A 20,780-nucleotide genomic window follows, 5' to 3' on the forward strand; every position below is an offset into this window, starting at 1 on the left:
GGGACTATTAGAAAACGTGGACCTATCTTGACAAATTTTTGCAAGGATATTTTCTACATATTGAGAACTCACTTTGCCAAATTTCAGCCAATATGATTGTACAATGAGGCTAATAGGTACAAAATACCTTAAATCGTCAGGTACGGATATATGGGGGCTATATCAAAACATGGACCCAGAGACCCCATGTTCAGTACCAGAAGTTCGTTTGACATACAAAAAGATTTGAGCCAAATTTTGCAGGCTACGTCAAGTGGTTCGGCAGTTAAAGAGTTTTTACCCAACATTTGGGTAAATACTCGAAATCGGGGTACCCCTATAGGGGCTATTAGAAAACGTGGACCTATGTTGACAAATTTTTGCAAGGATATTTTTTACATATTGAGAACTCACTTTGCCAAATTTCAGCCAATATGATTGTACAATGAGGCTAATAGGTACAAAATACCTTAAATCGGGAGGTACGGATATATGGGGGCTATATCAAAACATGGACCCAGAGACCCCATGTTCAGTACCAGAAGTTCTATTGACATAAGAAAGATTTGAGCCAAATTTTGTCAGCCTACGTCAAGTAGTTCGGCAGTTAATGAGTTTTTACCCAACGCTTGGGTAAATACTCGGGTATTTACCCAAGTATTTACCCACTTGTTTAAAGTATTGTAAAACTATCCATTTTGAATCGATTTCATAACATAAACCCAGAAATAGGGTCTAAGATGTTGTATTAGCGATTCAATATAGTAAATACCCAAATAAATACCCACAAATGGGTATTTACCCGGTATTTACCCAATTTACCCAATTTACCGGGTATTTACCCATTGGGTATTTACCCACTGTCCATCTCTAGGTACGATTTAGAGTATTGGTGTATTAGAGGACCTATAGTAAAATTTTATGACAAATAATTTTGTACATTATTTTGATTTGATGCGATCACATTTTAGAGGAGTTTTTAAACGTTTTTTTTTTTAAACGGGACAAAAAATGCCCCTTTAGTGACTCGCATGAGGGTTAACTTTTCATAAAAAAAATACTCCGCATTGTTGTCAGTAATACTGCCAAATGCTAAAATGCAAGGATTCCAAGGAATCTGATGTCGAATATTTCAAAACCTGTAGAAATGGGCGGAACTTGCCACGAATATTTAGGTTACTTCCCGACGTAAACTTTCAATACGCCGATACACGTGTCTTATTTTTTTCGGTCCACTTTCATAATCTGTGCGAGGTTTCTTGTAATTTTAAACAAAAACATTGTTCCACAACATCCCATATGGGACAAGGGAGACTTCTCTCATATCAATGAGTGCACCCCGATTCATATTTAGTTCAATGATATGGGACCTACTGTTTATCGCCGAGTCCGAACGGCGTGTCTTAAGACACCACTCATGGAGAAGTTTTTCAAGGCTGAAATACTCAGGAAATGTCGCCAACATTACTGAGGGGTATTTTGCCACCGTTGAAAAAATGTTTGATGTTGCCTGGCCGGGGATGTACTTCGTGGAAATCAGAGTCATTTTACTGCTTTGCACCCTAATATGCAATTTTTTAATAAATTTTATTTTTCGCGAATCCCTATGGCCATGTGTAGTGGCTGGAGCGCACTATAATTCTCGAACTGATCAACCTATTTGGTCCAAAATTAAGCCTTCGTAATATTTTGTCCAAACTTAGTTTAAGTTCAAAGATGAGCCATATAGGTTCACTCCTTCTGGTACTCTTGAGGGGAGTAAATGATTTGGTCCATACATTGCACATCGTGAAATAGATGAGGTACCAATATGGACTCTATTGGTCCACACCTTCGGGTACCTCAAACACAAAATTTTGGAAAATCGCTTTGATTCTTTTCGCAAAAGTTTCTATTCGCTGCTCCCTTAACGTAGGTACAAGTTTTTTCAAGGGCAAGTCCATAATTCCTGAGAAAGTAGCCCGGTAGTTGTAAAAACCCTATGGCACCATGTGTAATGGCTGAAGCGCACTATAACTCTCGAACTGATGAACCGATTTGGTCCAAAGTTTAGCATTCGTAATACTTTGTCCAAACTTAGTTTAAGTTCGAAGATGGGCAATATCGGTCCTTAAAAAATGTCACTAAAATTGTAAACGCTATAGATGTTTGATGGGAGCAACCAGAAATGACGTGTATGATGATTTTTTAGGTTTTCAACGGTCATACCAGTGTTTTGCCCGTATAACAAACATATGTACAAAGCCTGTATAAAAATGTATATTTTTGAGCTAAATAACGTTTTATTATTATGAAAAAGCATCGATTTTTACGTTATAAAATTCGATTGTTTATTCTGTCAGAAACCTTGTTTTTGTTAGGTTTACGACGTTTCTGACGTAAGTAATATATGTCAGAAATGTATCTGTCATAATTTCCGACAGACCATCCATGGGAGCAACCTAATATTTTGTTCAAATTAGAAAATGACCGATATGGTTCATTCCTCCTTAGCGTACCTTCCCCTCGAAGCGTTCGAAGATCCTTTGGAAATTTATACCGATGCTACTCGTTTACAGTTTTTGTTTTTTGTGGGCAAGTCCATGCTTCCTGACATAGTGGTCCACAGGATATAAGTTATACGGTGTCCAACTGAAATGACTAGTGGGCTATGTCGATCAATGGCTTCATGTACCTTCTTCGCAACACTTTTGAGCATTAAACTTAATCCACATTTTTGTCGCCAAGATCTAATGTCCAAAAAGGGCCACAAAATGCTGAAACCCTCAATAATACATTATTTTGGGGAAAAAGAATTTGGTTTCAATTCACATAGGCTAAGGGTATATCACTGTCGGCAAAGCCCACTGATACTTTTCACTTGTTTTAAGGTTTTAATCACATGATCCCGTCGAAATGGCTGAAAATAATTAGTTAGACTTCTCTGGGGCTAAAAAAATTCCCTCAGAAATTTGCGCTATATTTTTGCACCCGAGCGTATTTTTTCCATAGGCAGGTCAAGTTCGAAGATGGGCTATATCGGAACACTTTTTGGTTTAACCCCTATATAACGGTACCTCCCTATTTTCAGTATTTTGTAGATTTTAACTAAATTGTTGTCCGAACTACTTGTAATTTCACGTTTGGGGTTCCCACTGGTCAAAAAACATCTCCACCAAATATCGTCAACATAGGTCAATGTTTTGTTATAGCACCCATATAACGGTACCTCCCGATCGGTATTTTACGGATATTAGCTAAAATTTTTGATCGAACTACCTGTAATTTGACAGTTGAGGTTCCTAGTAATCACAAAACATCTCCACCAAAAACTGTCAATATAGGTCCATGTATAGGTATAGCCCCCATATAACGGTACCTCCCGATTTTCGGTATTTTGTGAATTTTAACTACATTTTTTGATGGAACGTTTGGGGTTTCCAGTGGTCACAAAATATCGCCACTAAAAACCGTCAACATAGGTCATGTTTAGGTATAGCCACCTATATAACTGTACCTCCCGATTTTCACTTTGATATAGCCCATATAAGGTTCCCTACCGACTGAATACATTTTTATGCTTTTTATGCCCTCCACCATAATATGGAGGGTATAATTAAATTTGTCATACCGCTTGTAACACATCGAAATATTCATCGGATACCCTATAAAGTATATAAATACTTGATCAGGGTAAAATTCTAAGTCGATATAACCATGTCCGTCTGATAAAATCAAGATACAGCTCGCAATTTTTAAGACAGAGGTTTGTAATTTGGTATAGAAGTTTCTTTTACTCCTAGGATGTTTGGTATTGCAAATAGGCTCTATCGGTCCACGTTTTGATATAGCCCCCATACAACGGTAGAACCCGATTTTCGGTATTTTTAAGGTTTTAGCTTCATTATCACACCGAAAGGACTAAAATGTGGTAATTATACTTCGTTGGGGGAATACAACTTTCCCCCAGAGTTTTGTTGGTATAGGTCAACCCCTTCATATAGCCCCCATAGAACGATACCTCCCTATTTTCGGTGTTTTGAAGGTTGTGGCCTCGATATTCCACCGAAATGGCTGAAATTTGGTATTTGGTTTTCATTTGGAGTATAAAACTTTCGCCCAGAATTTTGTTAGTATAGGTCCACGCCTTCATTCAGCCCCAATGAACGGTACCTCCCGATTTTCGGTATTTTGAAGGTTGTGGCCTCAATATTCCTCCGAAATGGCTAAAATTTGATATTTAGTTTTCGTTGGGGGCATTCAACTTTCCCCTCTAATTTTGTGGGTATAGGTCCACGACTTCTTTGAACGGTACCTCCCGATTTTCGGTATTTTGAAGGTTGAGGCCTTAATATTCCACCGAAATGGCTAGGACGGTTCCACCCGATTTTCGGTATTTTGAAGGTTGTGGCCTGAATAGTCCTCCGAGATGACTGCAATTTGGTATTTAGTCTTCGCTGGGGGTATAAAAAATTCCCTCAGAATTTCGTTGGTATAGGTTCACGCCTTCATATAGCCCCCATAGAACGATACCTCCCTATTTTCGGTGTTTTGACGGTTGATGCCTCAATATTCCACCGAAATAGCTAAAAATTTGGTATTTAGTCTTCATTTGGAGTATAAAATTTTCGCCCAGAATTTTGTTAGTATAGGCCTTCATTTAGCCCCAATGAACGGTACCTCCCGATTTTCGGTATTTTGAAGGTTGTGTGTGTAGATATCTATCTACATATCGCCACAATATTCCTTCGAAATTGCTGAAATTTGGTATTTTGTCCTCATTTGAGGTATACAACTCTCCATATGAAATTTGTCGGTATAGGTCCACGCCTTCATATAGCCCCCATAGAACGGTACCTTCCGATTTCGGTATTTTGAAGGTTCTTGCCTCAATATTCCACCGAAATGGCTAAAATTTTGTATTTAAACTTCATTTTGGGTATTTAACGTTCCATATGAAATTTGTTGGTATAGGTCCTTGCCTTTATATAGCCCCCATAGAACGGTACGTCCCGATTTTCGTAATTCTAAAGGTTGTAACGTCAATATCCTACCGAAATGACTGATTTTTGTTATTTAACCTTCTTGAAAAGAATTATTAGCCACATTATCTTACCGAAATATCGGAAATTTTGGTAATTAGTCTTCTTTGAGATCGACGAAATTTCCTGCAATTGGTAATTAGTCTTCTTTATAAATGAAAGGAAACTAATTGTTCCATTTTACTTCAATATAACTCGTCGCCGTTCTTACTTGTTTACCTTATTTAGGTATAAGTGGTCACAAAATATCTCCTCCTAAAATGTGTGGATAAAATATAATTATTCCGTTTTAGTTCAGAATATGTTCAGAATCATGAGTTTTGTAAGGGATTTTTGGCAGCCGTAACTACTCACAAACCCCATTTCTTCCCCATTATTTTTACAAGGGCATGTCGCACTCAGTTTCTAGTTATTTTATAACCACTAGAATGACTAGTTATTCTGTGGCCACTAGAAGTTAAAAAGTAAGATGAAAAAAATTATATTTTTAGAACAGTTGATGTAGAGAATTTGTTTTTAATTTCATAACACTTCTTACTTTTATTTTACTTTATTTTATTTCGCTGTCTGCCCGAATTGAACCCACGAACCCTCTGATTACTAGCCAAAGACACTACACAATGTGCCACGCACACGAATATTAAGGGTTGCTTAAGAACTTAAATGTGCAGTGCACATGTGCAGCACGAACTGTTATTTTTAAATTACCAAAAACTCGCGTGCCGACGGTGAGCGTTGAACACACAACCTTAGGATTTATAGTCGGACACACACACACTGTACCACCGTCCCCATTACTTAGTGAGGAGTAAAGTAAGTAGGTTTGCCTTGTAAATTTTTTAAGAAGTAACCCGTTACTTTTCAGATTACTTGTAATGCGAAAAGAAGCTTGTTTACAATACTTTGTAATGGGTTACGTAATGACTAACGGATCCGAATTTTTGCTGGGAAAAGTTCGACCAGGCCGAACTTAACGCTTTTTTACTTTTTCTTTCTCAAAGAAAATTCTGATCTGTGTAAAACTAATTCACAGTTGAATTGATTTATTTCATTACATTCATTCTCGAACCATCAATGTTTAGAAAAATAACTTAATTGTATTTAAAATAAAATTGATATACACATTCTTGTGTTCTAATCAATATTTTCCTTCGATTTTTACTATTCCAGGTGATGTCATGGATATATTGGCTCTGCTCAATTCAAGTATAAATTTCATACTTTATTGCTCCATGAGTCGACAGTTTCGACAGACATTTATATTACTCTTTTGCCCACGTCGCTTGGGCAGGTGTTTGCTATCCCATCGTAAACACCATCGACGCCATCACCCGTATCACTCACGGCACCACCAAAACGAGAAGAACTCATGTCAACGGCAGGATAAACATCAGCATCACAACCACGATAGTCACCAGCAGATGCCGTTACAAGAGGATAATTGTACACTGGTCAATGGTCTGGTGCCGACAGATAATCGCAGTCGAAGTGCCTGCACTGACCAATGGTTTCAAACAACACAGGTTACAAATGTGTAGCCGAGCGTAGATAGTCAAGCAGATTGTGATAATGATGATGCCATTACTTAGAATGTTTCTAAAACATAGAGACAAACATACACACATACACATGCAAGGCAGTATGCATGTATGGATGGAGGAGTGTTGGAAAAATGTTTACTCATCACATGACACTGGAATTGAAATTGTAACAAAGGCCTTAACATGGGATTCTGTTCAAGTGTAACTGACAATATTTCATGTGGGTGTTTTATGAGTGTTTGGTCGCTTTAGACACACATACATACATATCCCTTAGAGGACTTAAGAAACCCAAACAAAAAAACAAGAACAACAACAACAACGTCATCATCACCGAAAAGGACCAAATAAATTAAAAATTATCATAACAGTAGCAACAGCAGTCACAAAATGGCTGGCACACAAACCACCAGAAATAAAAACACACAAACTCTCGATATCAAAATAACATCCAGACAGTCTTGACCTATACCGTAACCAAAAGATTTTTAACATTTTAACAAAAGCGCAAAACCCACATTTAACTGTGTCTATGTATATACCAAATGTGGTTGTAGGTCAAACCACAGGAATCTGAGTTTTTCAAACATCTAAATAAAATTTTCAACGGATATAATTCTTATGACAGAGCAAAACGAAAGAGGTTTCCTAGAATATAAATAAAATTCAATTCAACAAAATGTAAAGCAAAAGCTACGGCATTGGTTTTCTGAGGAATTAAAATGAGACCATTAACAAAGCCAATGTGAAAAACAAGCATACAAACATGTGTAATTTAAATCCTTTTAAGATTAATGTATGTAAAATACATAGATATCTATCTACATATATCGTCGGTGTGATGCTTCAGTGTTCCATACGCCATTTTTTGACTTTTTGAGATACAGGTGGTTTCCAGGGTTTTCCGGTATGCTCTTTCTGAATTTCTCCTATCCGCTCATGCTTCGACGCTAAATCTTAAACGTTTTCAGTTATGAAATTTATATTTTAAAAACTTACAAGTTTCATAAATCAGAACTTTTATTTTCGATTTCGAATTTTTTAATTTATTGAGACAAATACGGAATTTTTTTGTCACTTTGTTTCATATGATGTACAATATTTCGCATTTGTGTCATATGTGTGGATATAGAACAATGGACAGAAAATCTATTTTTAAAACATTCTCTCTAACCTTTATATTCCAATACTTATTCCTCTATATTTTTGCAAATATGTTCTATATACTATTATTAATAACACTTTGCAACAAAATATTTTTTTTTTTTTTCAAAATGATGGGAAAAACTTGGTGGATTATGAAAGTAGAGCTAAAAATATGAGACACGTGTATCGGCGTTTTTAAGGTTTACATCGGAAAGTAACCAAAGTTGGCGGGGAAAATCCGTTCAATTCTAGTTTTCTTTCGAAATATTCGAGTTAGGTATATAGTGTCTTTGGCAACTTTACAGAGGAGGATGTGGGGAATATTTTTGCGGTTCATTTCAAACATTCAAAAATTCCTTTAAATGTGATCATATCAAATCCAAATACTTACATACTTACTTAGCTGGCCCATTACAGAACATTTGTTCTATAGGCCGAATCTATTTCTTGGCCTGCCAATTCTGCGTTCATGCGACGTCGATATTCACCGTAAACGCAGATTGATTCGTAGATCTTTCGAAGAACTTTTCTCTCAAACACACCAAGCACTGCCTTATCTGCTTGCGCAAGTACCCAGGCTTCGGAACCATACATCAGCACGGGTAGTATCAGTGTTTTGTAAAGCGTTATTTTTGTTTGACGAGTTATGGCTTTGTTTCTAAACTGCTTACTTAAGCCAAAGTAGCATCTGTTAGCCAATACAATTCTTCTTTTTATTTCACAACTGATGTCGTTTGCTGTGTATCGTATCGGTTACTTCTTTTACTGATATATTTTTTTTTATTGCTTAAGCCTATAGATTACAAAAAATCCTTACAGACTACATTAAATACAAAATAACTATATACAGAATTTATTAACAGAGTATTAACAATTTAAGTATTTAGGAATAATATTATTTTATTTTTGACCGAATGTCGACTTTCAGACAGATCAATGAGATGATAAAACTTATTAAATTCGACAAAGATAAGTCGCAAAGGATCGTTATTAGCATAGTTGGAGGTGAAATAGTTTAATTGTAGAAATTGATAATGACGAGTTGGCCTGAAAGGAACGTTTAAATAAATTCTTTCCAAAGTAAATTCTGATTTTATCGTCCCCTGAATGACATTTAGTAAAAATGTAACATTTAGCATCGTGCGTCTACTTTTTAAAGTTGGTAATTTAATCAAATTTAAGCGAAATTCGTAAGATGGCAATGTCTGTGGGTTCCAACCTCGATTTCTAAGACAGAACATTAAAAATTGCTTTTGTACAGATTCAATAGAATTGGAGTGTATGGAATATGCTGGATCCCAAACTACTGATCCATATTCCAGAGGAGAACGAACAAATGAGATATATAGCTGTTTAGTAACAGCTGGATCGGAAAATTCTTTGCTCCAACGTTTGATAAAGCCGAGGTTTTTATATGCTCTATTTGTAATTAATGAAATATGTTCCCTGAAGTCCAATCTACGATCCAAGAGGATACCAAGGTCATTGATACTATCGACAGATTCTAACATATTTTCGTTAAAGTAGTAATTTGTGTTGATTTTTTGTAATCTGTAGAATGACATGAGTTTACGCTTTAGAATATTTAATTCCAATAGATTGATGTTGCACCATTGATAAAAAACTGTCAAGATCATGCTGTAGTTTCAGTTGATCAGAAGGATGATTCAAGGAATAAAATATTTTTACATCATCCGCATACATTAGGACATTAGAATAGTGTATTATGTCTGGCAAATCGTTGATAAATAATGTAAACAATACTGGTCCAAGGTGACTACCTTGTGGTACACCAGAAGTTACATAAATTTTATTTGAAGTTGCACTACCAAATTTTACAACTTGTATTCGATCGATTAAGTATGACTTTATCCAATTCAACAATAGACCACTGAAACCCATACGATGTAACTTTTTTATCAATAAACCATGATTTACTTTGTCGAATGCCTTGCTGAAGTCTGTATACACACAATCAGTCTGACTCCTTTTTATAAAAGCAGCATTTACACGTGTAGTCAATTCTAACAAATTTGTTACCGTAGAATGATTTTTTCGGAACCCATGTTTTGATAGAACAGAGGATACTTGAAAACATAACAGTTCAGTGATAAGTTTTTCGAATAATTTTGGTATGGCATTTAATTTTGCAATGCCTCTATAGTTACATACATCTGCTTTATTGCCTGACTTAAAAAGGGGAACAATAAAAGATTCCTTCCAAATAGCTGGGAAATATCCAGAATTTAGTGATTTTTCAAACATGATCGATAGAGGTAGCGCCAGATTATCGGCACAGTGTTTTAATATACAAGCTGGGATTCCATCTGGTCCAGGAGAGGTAGTATTCTTTAAGTTTTTTAGATTGTTATACACCATGGAGGAATCTAAATTTCTTATCATTATACATGAGCATTCAGAAATATTATAAGGATACTCAAAATTATCGTCATGTGTTTTGGTGGAATAAGTTGTTTGAAAGAATGAGGCAAATATATTAGAGATTCCTGTGTCGTCTTCTCCAACAATATTTCCAAATTTTAGGATTTTAGGAAAGACACTAGCTCGGCGTTTTGTATTAATGAAACCGTAAAAAGCTTTAGGATTGAGTACTAATTCTTTCTTAATTTTTGCAATATAGTTGTTGTAATGTTGTTTATTGCATAATGTATATTTGGATCTAGCAATTGAATAATTTGCATAGTCTAAAGTGGATCTACTTTTTTTAAACTTTTTATATAACTTATTCTTTCTATTTTTTAACTTTGATAATGTAGTAGTATTCCAAGGTGGCCCTACGTTATTCAAGATTGCGATTTTAGGGACAGTTTTTGATATGCAACTTTCAAGAGTGAAATAAAACATATCCAACATATCGTCTAATGAATTTAATGTGAGGAGTTTAGACCAATTAATTTTACTCAAAAGCAGGTTCAGTTGAAAATAATCAGTTTTTGAAAAACAGTATTTGTATTTGCGGGCACAGTGTTTAACTTTATTGGTAAATTGTGAGGATAATGGGATCTGAATGTTAATAGTGGGATGATATTTATCTTCTGGTAGTGTAATTGGATCGGCCTGAGATATCAAAGTATCACAAGAGTTATTCACGAATACTAGATCAAGTAGTTTATGGTAGTAGTTGTAAATTTTATTAATTTGGGACAAACCTGAACTCAGTAAAGGACCAATGCAATCATTTTCACTTTTACTCAAAGTGGTAGGTAAAAAATCATTTCCATCGGAACTAGGAATCCATTTAATATTTGGTAGATTGAAATCTCCAAGGGCCACCAGAATATCATTTGGTTTCGCTGTTTGAAAAGCATGCATAATAGAATTAGTTTGTTTTACGTAAATGTCAATGTTTGAAACAGGAGGAATATATGAACAAGTCACGAAAATACATAAATTATTTAGACGAATCTTCACGCCAACTATTTCAATATCATGTGCTAAGGGGAAAGATATTGATTCGGAAGGATATTGTGAAGAGACAGCAATGAGAACACCACCGCCTCTGTTTTTTGAATTGTCATTACGATCCTGTCTGAAAATCTGGAATTTTTGACATAGAATTTCAGAATCATAAATATTTTGTTTTAACCAAGTTTCAGTAAATGCTATAAGATCTTGATTTAAATCGTAACTATCCTTGAACAGGGATGATAATTTAGAGTTCAAACCTCGGACATTTTGATATACAATATTAAAATCATGATTACTAACAATAGGTGCAGTATTTAGTTTTTGACGAGACAGGTGGTAGATATACTATATCGGATTGCGGAACATCTTTATAAATATATTCTTGAATAATTGCTTTCGGAGGCCAAAATGATGGATTAACAACTGTTTTAAATACATCTTCAGGAACAATAATTTTGAAAGAGGCCTTGCTTCGCCTTTGGGCATAATTGAATTTTTGAGCTATAATTTCAATGTTAGAGTTTAACTTGTTTCTTACATATGAGATTATTTGATCAGGAGACGTCTCAGCAGCAAATCGAGCGGCGAAAATAGTTCGTTTAGGTACAACCACTCTTAAATTGGTAGGACTTGGAGAAACAGGTGTCCTTAATATATTTGGAGATTTAGGTGTAGCTTGAGGCGAAAAGAATGATGATTTTGAACAAGACGGAGTTGGAGTTATTTCATTTGAAAGATTTCGGCTTTCTATTGGTAAATTAGTTGATGTACTTTTAGAAGGCGTATCATTTATTAAAATCGACGGAATTGTTTTGGCTAAAGCATTCTGCGAAGATTCAGACGTATCATAAGATGGTTCAGTCGTATCATAAGATGGCTTCTTCCTTTTTCTAATGGAGTCTAACGGAGATTCAATGAGATCTTCTAAGGGGGAAGCTTTATCAAATAACTCTTTATATTTAATAAATCTGTCCATCAAGGAATTAAGATCAAGGCTTATTTGATTGAATTCGGTGCGTGTCTTCTTGAAGAAAGAGTAAAACTCTGTATCATATATTCGGCATTTAGGGCAACACCATCGCAAACCCTTATTCTCCATTAGATGATCAGCAGTTCGTGGAGTTAACTCAACACATTTAATGTGCTGAGCATCAAGACAGAGCCAGCATGAAATCATTCTTTCGGTGGTATCAGTAATTCGGCAGTTTACATGTGAACAACTCATTTTGATAAGTATCTTTGGCAGCAAGGGACTTTCAATTTCGATTAACAGAATGTTAATGTGACAGGTGTAGAGCTTTAATACTGTTGTGTTTATGTTTGTTACGAACCACGCACAAAAGGTAATACAGAAAGCTTTGAGACAATTGTGTGTACGTTTGGTACGAACCACGCACAAAAGGTAATAAAGAAAGAGTGAGTCAGCTTGTTCTTTATGAATTCGATTTTATTTAGATTGAAAACAGACCAATAGCACTTAATAGGGAATAAACTCCAAGGCACACAATGACGGCACAACAATGCAAAATAGATTTGGTAATTTTTGTGGCGAATTAACAGCGTCGAGGCGAAATATTACTTAGTTTTTAAGAGCGATGTTAAAAGCACGTTCACACAGTATGAAAGTTGTTGTCGTTGACATCATATATCATCAGCATAAGCAAGTAACATCTGGCTATTGGTGTAGATTGTGCCACTTCTTTTGACGTTTGTCTATCGAATAACCTTTTAAAGCAGGATGTTGAAGAGATCACACCAGAGGCTGTCTCTTTGCCTGAAGCCTCTTTTGGTACAAAATTCTTCGGAGAGGTTCTTTCCTATTTTAATTGAAGATCTTGCGTCAGTTAGAGTCATTTTACAAAGCCGAATGAGCTTTGCGGGGATACCAAATTCAGACATTGCTTGGAATACCTTTGAACGTAGCGGGCTGTCGAAGGCTGCTTTATAATCGACAAAAAGGTGGTAGGTGTCGATCTGCATCTTTTGGGTCTTCTCCAGGATTTGCCGCAGGGTAAATATCTGGTCAATGGTGGCCTTTCCAGGTCTAAAGCCGCATTGGTATGGTCCAATTATTTCGTTGACCATGGACTTTAGTCGTTCGCACAATATCCCTGACACTATCTTGTAGGCGATAGGAAGACGACTTATGCCCCTATAGCTGGAGTATAAAGTCTTATCACCTTTCTTATGGACGGGACACAGGATGCTTCTTCCTGCCAGATGGAGCTAACTAGCTGATCCATACACCTTATCAGCGTGTCGCCTACGGTTTTAAACAGCTCGGCTGGTAGGCCATCAGCTTCTGCTGCCTTATTATTATTCAGCCGGTTTATTGCTGTCTTTACCTCATCTTGGCCGCGTTGTATACATTCAATACCATCTTCTGGGCTTGGATCTGTGGTATCTTCGTCGTCTTCGCTGGATACCAACAGGTTTGAAAAATGTTCTTTCCATATCCGGAGCACACTGTCTGTATCAGTTACCCAATTACCTTGCTGGTCTCTACAGGAGGAGGTGCCTGTACCAAAGCCATCAGTTTGATGCTTCGCTCTTTGGTAGAGTTTTCGGACTTCATTCTGGCTCCTGTACATCTCGATTTTTTCATACTCCCGCTTTTCCATCTCTCTCTTTTTCCTGCGGAAAAGACGTTTCTCCTCTCTCCTTTTCTCCCGATATCTCTCTCGTGCGCTGCGCGTTGCTACGGATTGTAAATTAGCCCTATATGCCGCATTTTTCTCTTCGGTATCAGCACGATACTCCTGATCATACCATGGATTCCTTGGTGGAGGTCTCTGGTATCCAAGTATGGATTTTGCGGCTGTTTGCATGCAGTGGGCAATACTTTGCTATTGCGCTGATATGTTATCAGGCCGAGGAGTGCTTTGATTAAGCAGTTGGGCCAGTTGAGTGAAATATGCTGTGGCTATCTGTTGTGATTGCAGCTTACCGATGTCTATCTTTCGTGTTGTGTCTGTTCGTACTTTGTTTGCTACGTTTAATCTGGTGCGTACCTTTGCTGCAACTAGGTAGTGGTCTGAGTCTATGTTTGCTCCTCTGAACGAACGCACATCCAACACGCTCGATGAATGTCTTCCATCTATCACAACATGATCAATTTGATTTCTTGTTTTCTGATCTGGAGATAGCCAGGTGCCCTTATGGATATCGAGATGTTTAAATCTGGTGCTGCTAACTACCATGTTTTTGCCGCTGCGAAGTCTATCAGCCTCATACCATTGTCAGATGTTTCATTTTGGAGACTGAATTTTCCGGCTGTTGAGCCAAAGATATTTTCCTTTCCAATTTTTGCATTAAAATCGCCTAGAATAATTTTAATGTCATGGGCAGGACAACGGTCAAATGGTCATTAAGCGCTCATAAAAGCTGTGTTCCTTTACTTACCTGAGGTTACCATTTTTACCATTTGTTACCATTTGTAACCTGCAAAGCGTTCCTTAACCCCGAAAAGTGGCAAAACTGGAAGCAATTTTTAAGAGAGTGAGAGTGGAGAGAGATCGAAAATGGCTTTCTCTTCTACCACAGGCTACCAGCAAAATTTTTGAAGGTAAAAAATGGTAGAACTGATTTTTCGACTTTTGTTTGACGATTATTTCATAATGAAAAAGAAAATGGACGAAAAGCAGAAGAAAAAGTCGAAGGCTGACAAAACTAAATTAAAAACTGTGAAATAAAAGACGAAAATTGATTTTTTATGTTTCTTTTTGACATTGCTGCCAGATCTACAATTTTTCCGTTCCTTTACTTTTCTGGTAAAAATGTTCATGAGAGAGCAATTTTGAGCAATTTTGACACTTTTCTCTTTTACCACCTTTACCATTAAAAAAGTAAAGGAACAAAGCTAAAATATATCTTTGGTATGTTCGTCCTTGTCTTCAGTGGGAGCATGAGTGCAAATAAAGCTGATGTTGACGAATTTTGCTTTTAATCGAATTGCAGCGAGTCTTTCATTCACTGGGGTGAAGCTGGAGAGCAGATGTTTTAACCTCCGACCAACTATGTCATGACAGCTATAATACACTGCGTCACTTTTAGGTGTTGTTGTGACGCCTTTCCCGTTCCATTGTATTTCCTGTATGGCAGTAATGTCGGCCTTGTACTGTTCAAGTATATCTGCCAATTCGTAAACTGCACTTTCTCTATAAAGAGTGCGAACATTACAGGTGCAGATTCGCAGATCATGGGATTTGTTGTTATTTTCTTTTGTTTTTTCATAATAGGCTGCTTTTTCTAGGGGAGGGTTACTAACCCGGCGCCCAAACCCAAGTTTTTAACATTCTTATGGGTAAACGCGCTGCACATGTAAGCTCACTACCTTTAACGGGTTTTAAGGCAGCTCCCCAGGTGACACCACGGGGAGGTCAGTGCCCATTTCAGATGAAAGAGGGACCAAGATAAAGCCTAGACTTTGCCATGTTAAAGCCGGTCAGGACCGTTCCTTGGTATCACTCATACCCCACGTCACCCAAATCCAAATGTTCTACAAAATTGTTCGCCATAAAAATTTACTATAAGTCTCAGAATACACTAAATCTATAAATCTTATCTAATCGCCAGAAATCTCTAAAAATGAAAAACACGTTTAACGATTAAAGTCGGACTTCATCTGAGTTTATTCAAAATTGTCCCACAAAACAAAATTTGAGAGAGATCACGTCAAAGACAAACACATTCTTCGTCAAATTTCACTATGGGTCACCATAGAAATGAAATGTACATATATTTACATAATATATCATGAAAATATTAGTATCAATTTTCCTGAAAAAACATGAAAATATTTCCCAATTTTTTTTGATGAAAGTTTTTTCCTTCATTTTTCGAGTTGACACATGAAAGTAATATGAAACTTGGTTCTGGGTGAAAAGTGCCAAAAGAAGAAACATTCTAAACAAAATTTCAATATGAGTTTCAGAACGAATTATATATTTAGGTATACTATTTTCTTAACAAAAATTAGATTGCAATTTTATATATTTGAATGAAAATATTTGTTTTCATTTTGGATTGTAAATTTTACATAATTCCATACTGGATCAAAATCTAAAAAAATCTTTAAATTTTTTGGGGATATGGTAAAAGGAAGAAATTTTCGAAATCAAATTTCACTATGAGTCTCTGAATAAAAGAAATCTGTAACTAAGAATGTTATTTCTTAGCAGCCCTTGTTTTTGATATAGGGTTTAGGGCCATATTTTACAAATTCTATCCAGATTGTCGTTGTGATTCCACATTTTAAACATATTATTGATGGTTTTTCATTATGAATTTATACGGAAGGTGTTGTGTGCTCCATTTAAACAGCTTTTGAAATATTTGTCGTGAATATATGTATACATATTTGACAAATATAGAAAACCCAGATCGAAAATTGTAAATATTTTTAGTAATTTTAGCTTAAATTACGTAGTTAGGATAAGCCATTTGTTGCTTATGTTGTATGTGAAAATACATGGGAGGCCTACGGCTAGGGTCCAGCGAAAATATTGGTGTCTTATGCGCTCTCACATACACGATTTGGTGTGGTCCAAAATAATACAATGACATACTTGATTTGGCGTGGTCCAAAAAAATACAATGATAAGAGTAATTCTTGCTTTGGTGACATTTACACAATTAACCCTAGAAGTTTACATAAATAGCTGTATCATGAATGACCATAACATACCCAGTTAGGATATAGCCATATATGTCAATTTCTAGGGTTAATTCCGCAAATGTCACCAAAGCAGGAGTTACTCCCATCATACACCTACACCTTTCCGATGTAAACTTTTAAAACGCCGAAACGCGTGTCTCATATTTTTAGCTTTGCTTTCACAATCTCTTCAGTTTTCTTGGTTAATTTTTTTTGTCGCACAGTGTATATCAAGTCAAAAATATAAATATTTTCTTTAGTCAGCCAAACGCCGTTGTGACGCAAAACATTAAAATGCGATTATCTCAAAACGGACAAATGGCGTATGGAACACTTAAGCATGACATCGACGATATGTATGTATATCTACACAAAGAGAGAAACAGGGCTGTATACCATCTGACCCACTTACAGTATTTGTTTAGTCCAGATGTATACTTACACGTGTCCGATTGTGGCTTGGATACAAAACAAGCAAACAAAAACATTTTAAGATTTTTGTTGTAAATTATATTTTTCTTTTTCGCATTTTTTCACACAATTTTAATGGTATTTGAATCTCACATTAATGGCAATTTTACTTTCTTACCTACTTAGGTGGCAAATACAGAGCATTTATAAGGCAACTTACATCAATTTTAATTTATTGGTGGGATTTACTTACTCTGAAAGCCGTTCTTATCAAACCATGTTAGCTCGATTAATTCAATTAAGTAGTTTCCTAACGTTTATGAAAATACTAAGCTCTTCCGTAACGTCAAGGCTTATTTTTAGGAGAAGTGGAATATTATAACTGAAGAATATCATTTCACAGGATTTCATTCCAATTAGATATCGATGTTTTTCTACCCATTCAAAATCCGAAATACCATGTTAAAGTCATTCCTTTTGGACAACATGTTTACAACCTTTAAAAAAAACATTGTTCCAAAACATCCCATACGGGACAAGGGAGACTTCTCTCATATCAATCAGTGCACCCCGATTCATATTTATCTCAATGATATGGGACCTACTGTTTATCGCCGAGTCCCAACTGCGTGTCTTAAGACACCACTTGCGGAGAAGTTTTTCAAGGCTGAAATACTCAGGAAATGTCGCCAACATTACTGAGGGGTATTTTGCCACCGTTGAAAAATGTTTGATGTTGCTTGGCCGAGGAATCAAACCCCCGACCTTCTGCGTGCAAGGCGGGCGTGCATACCATTGCACCACGGTGGCACACTTTAGAATACGTAAAATGAGGAGGTAACCACGCACAGTGTTGTCGAGTGGACAAAAATCAAAAAATGTGATGTTAACTTTTACATATGGTTATGTTTTTTTTTTCTTACAGTAAACACATCCGATACAACAAATCTGAAAGAATTTTTCGATATGTGCATCCATAACGAAGGTATAGCTCTTTAAATATGAAAAATATTTCCCAGGTATTCTAAAGCGATAATCATATGAAAATTAGACGATATTCAAAATAACATTTTCTGAAAAGTTTGTTGAAAATATTAAATGTTTTGGATAGGGGTTTGATGGGTTGGCTATATACATACGAGGGCAGTTTGGAAACTTTTTATCCTAGCACAAAAAGCGCGGCATAAACAGAAAAAAGTTAAGTGTTTTGGAAACATCCATCTCTGTTATGAACACATGTTAAATTTTGTTTCGATATGGCAACTCCTTCATATAGAAACAGGTGTTCAAAAAAGACGCATCCGCAATTTTTTTACAATGGAAAAATTAGAAATGCTTGCTGTCATTAAATATTTACATAAAAAGGTTTATCGGGACAAGAAATTCATAATGACATGGTGAATGTGTTAGGTGAAAGTGCTCCTTCATATGCAACAGTAAAAAATTGGGTTGCTGAATTTAAACGTGGTCGTACAAGCATTGAAGATGAACCACGTAGTGGACGCCCAAAAACAGCAACAACAACAGAAATTGTAGCCAAAGTGAATGATATGGTATTAAATGATCGATGAATAAAAGTGCGTGAAATTGCTAATATCATGGGCATTTCAAATGATCGAGTCCATTTAATTTTGCATGAAAAACTATAGATGAAAAAGCTGTCTGCAAGATGGGTGCCGCATTTGTTAACAGTCGATCAAAAACGCATAAGAATGAAAATTTCCCAAGCTTGTTTGGATCGTTTTAAGCGAAATAAAATGTATTTTAAGCGTCGTTTCATAACTGTTGATGAGACATGGATCCACCACTATACTCCAGAGACAAAAGAACAATCCAAACAATGGACTGAAGCTGGAAGAAGTGCCCCAAAGAAGCAAAAACAATTCAATCGGCTGGTAAGGTTATGGCAACGGTTTTTTGGGACTTCAAAGGTATTTTATTGATTGACTATCTGCAAAAGGGTAAAACAATAAATTCAGAGTAGTATTGCAACCTTTTGCATCAATTAAATGTACAAATTCGAGAAAAACGTCCTGGCTTACAACACAAAAAAATTATTTTTCATCAGGACAACGCACCAGCGCACAAGAGTGTTTTAACAATGGCTAAAATTAACGAATTAAAGTACGAGTTGCTTGACCACTAGGGTGGGGCGATTTGTGTGGAAGCAAAAAAACCTTAATGAGCCCTTCGCGTTTCTGATTCCTGGGATTGAACTGAGCAAAAAAGTCCACTGGACCATATATCTACTGTGAAAATCGAGCCTCCCGATTTTGACTTTAAGTTTTTTATTGACTTTTTTGAATATTTTGGCATATAACAGCCAAACCATTGAGATTTTCGATCCAACACAAAGACAAACATTGTAGCCAAGACAGTAATTGAAAACTCTCTAATACATCGCAAAAGCATTGAACTGCTCCTTCAGGCAGTTTTGGCCTTAAGAATGTGCAAACTTTTCGGAAAATGTCGATAAATGACATTGTGCTACAAAATTTGATCCGAAAAATATTCAAGTGTTCTGATGCAAAATTATATCGTGTTGGGATCCATGGACAACGACAATGCCTTTATTTGGTTTGGGTCACTTCGTTTTATTTTTTTATAACGGTAAAAGTAGTAAAAATCTGGGTTTCTTACAAAAGAAGAAGGATCAAAAGAAATCCGTTGTGGAAAAAATAAGATTTGCCCGGTAAAATTTGAAAATGTAAGAAACCCAGATTTTCACTACTTTTACCGTTATAAAAAAATAAAACGAAGTGACCCAAACCAAATAAAGGCATTGTCGATGTCCATAGATCCCAACACGATATAATTTTGCATCAGAACACTTGAATATTTTTCGGATCAAATTTTGTAGCACAATGTCATTTATCGACATTTTCCGAAAAGTTTGCACATTCTTAAGGCCAAAACTGCCTGAAGGAGCATTTCAATGCTTTTGCGATGTATTAGAGAGTTTTCAATTACTGTCTTGGCTACAATGTTTGTCTTTGTGTTGGATCGAAAATCTCAATGGTTTGGCTGTTATATGCCAAAATATCCAAAAAACGTCAATAAAAAACTTAAAGTCAAAATCGGGAGGCTCGATTTTCATCGTAGACATATGGTCCAGTAGACTTTTTTGCTCAGTTCAACCCCAGGAATCAGAAACGCGAAGGGCCCATTAAGGTTTTCAAATCGCCCCGGCCTATTGACCACCCACCTTATTCTCCTGATTTAGCTCCCAGTGACTTTTACTTGTTCCCAAATCTAAAAAAATTCCTTGCTGGCAAGCGTTTTACCTCAAATGAAGATGCAATTACAGTTGTAAACAACTATTTTGAAGACCTTGAGGAAAACTATTTTAATCAAGGGATAGAATTGCTAGAAAAGCGTTGGACTAAGTGTATTGAAGTTTCAGGAGATTATATTGAAAAATAAAAATATTTTTGAAAAACTAACTATTCTCTTTCATTGATATGCTAAGAAGTTTCCGAACCGCCCTCATATGTCAATTTCTAGGGTTAATTCCGTAAATGTCACCAAAGCAGGAGTTACTCCTTTACTTTAAAAACGCCGATACACGTGTCTCATATTTTTATCTTTGCTTTCATA

At 36.1% G+C, this 20,780-nt stretch overlaps 1 protein-coding gene across 2 annotated transcripts in view; it reads left to right on the forward strand.

The window, feature by feature from the left end:
- The window catches only part of LOC141400782 (G-protein coupled receptor dmsr-1-like), a 208,894-nt gene extending 201,931 nt beyond the window's left edge, over positions 1-6,963 (forward strand). For both annotated transcript variants that reach the window (XM_073980275.1, XM_073980276.1), the window contains exon 4: positions 6,171-6,963. In XM_073980275.1, the coding sequence (XP_073836376.1) occupies positions 6,171-6,538 (368 nt within the window). In that variant the 3' untranslated portion in view covers positions 6,539-6,963. The remainder of the gene's footprint in view (positions 1-6,170) is intronic.
- Positions 6,964-20,780: the final 13,817 nt, after the last annotated feature.

The sequence above is a fragment of the Musca autumnalis genome, unplaced genomic scaffold (assembly GCF_047663935.1).
Source record: "Musca autumnalis isolate F117 unplaced genomic scaffold, ASM4766393v1 scaffold_4, whole genome shotgun sequence".
NCBI classification, from domain to species: Eukaryota; Metazoa; Arthropoda; class Insecta; order Diptera; family Muscidae; genus Musca; species Musca autumnalis.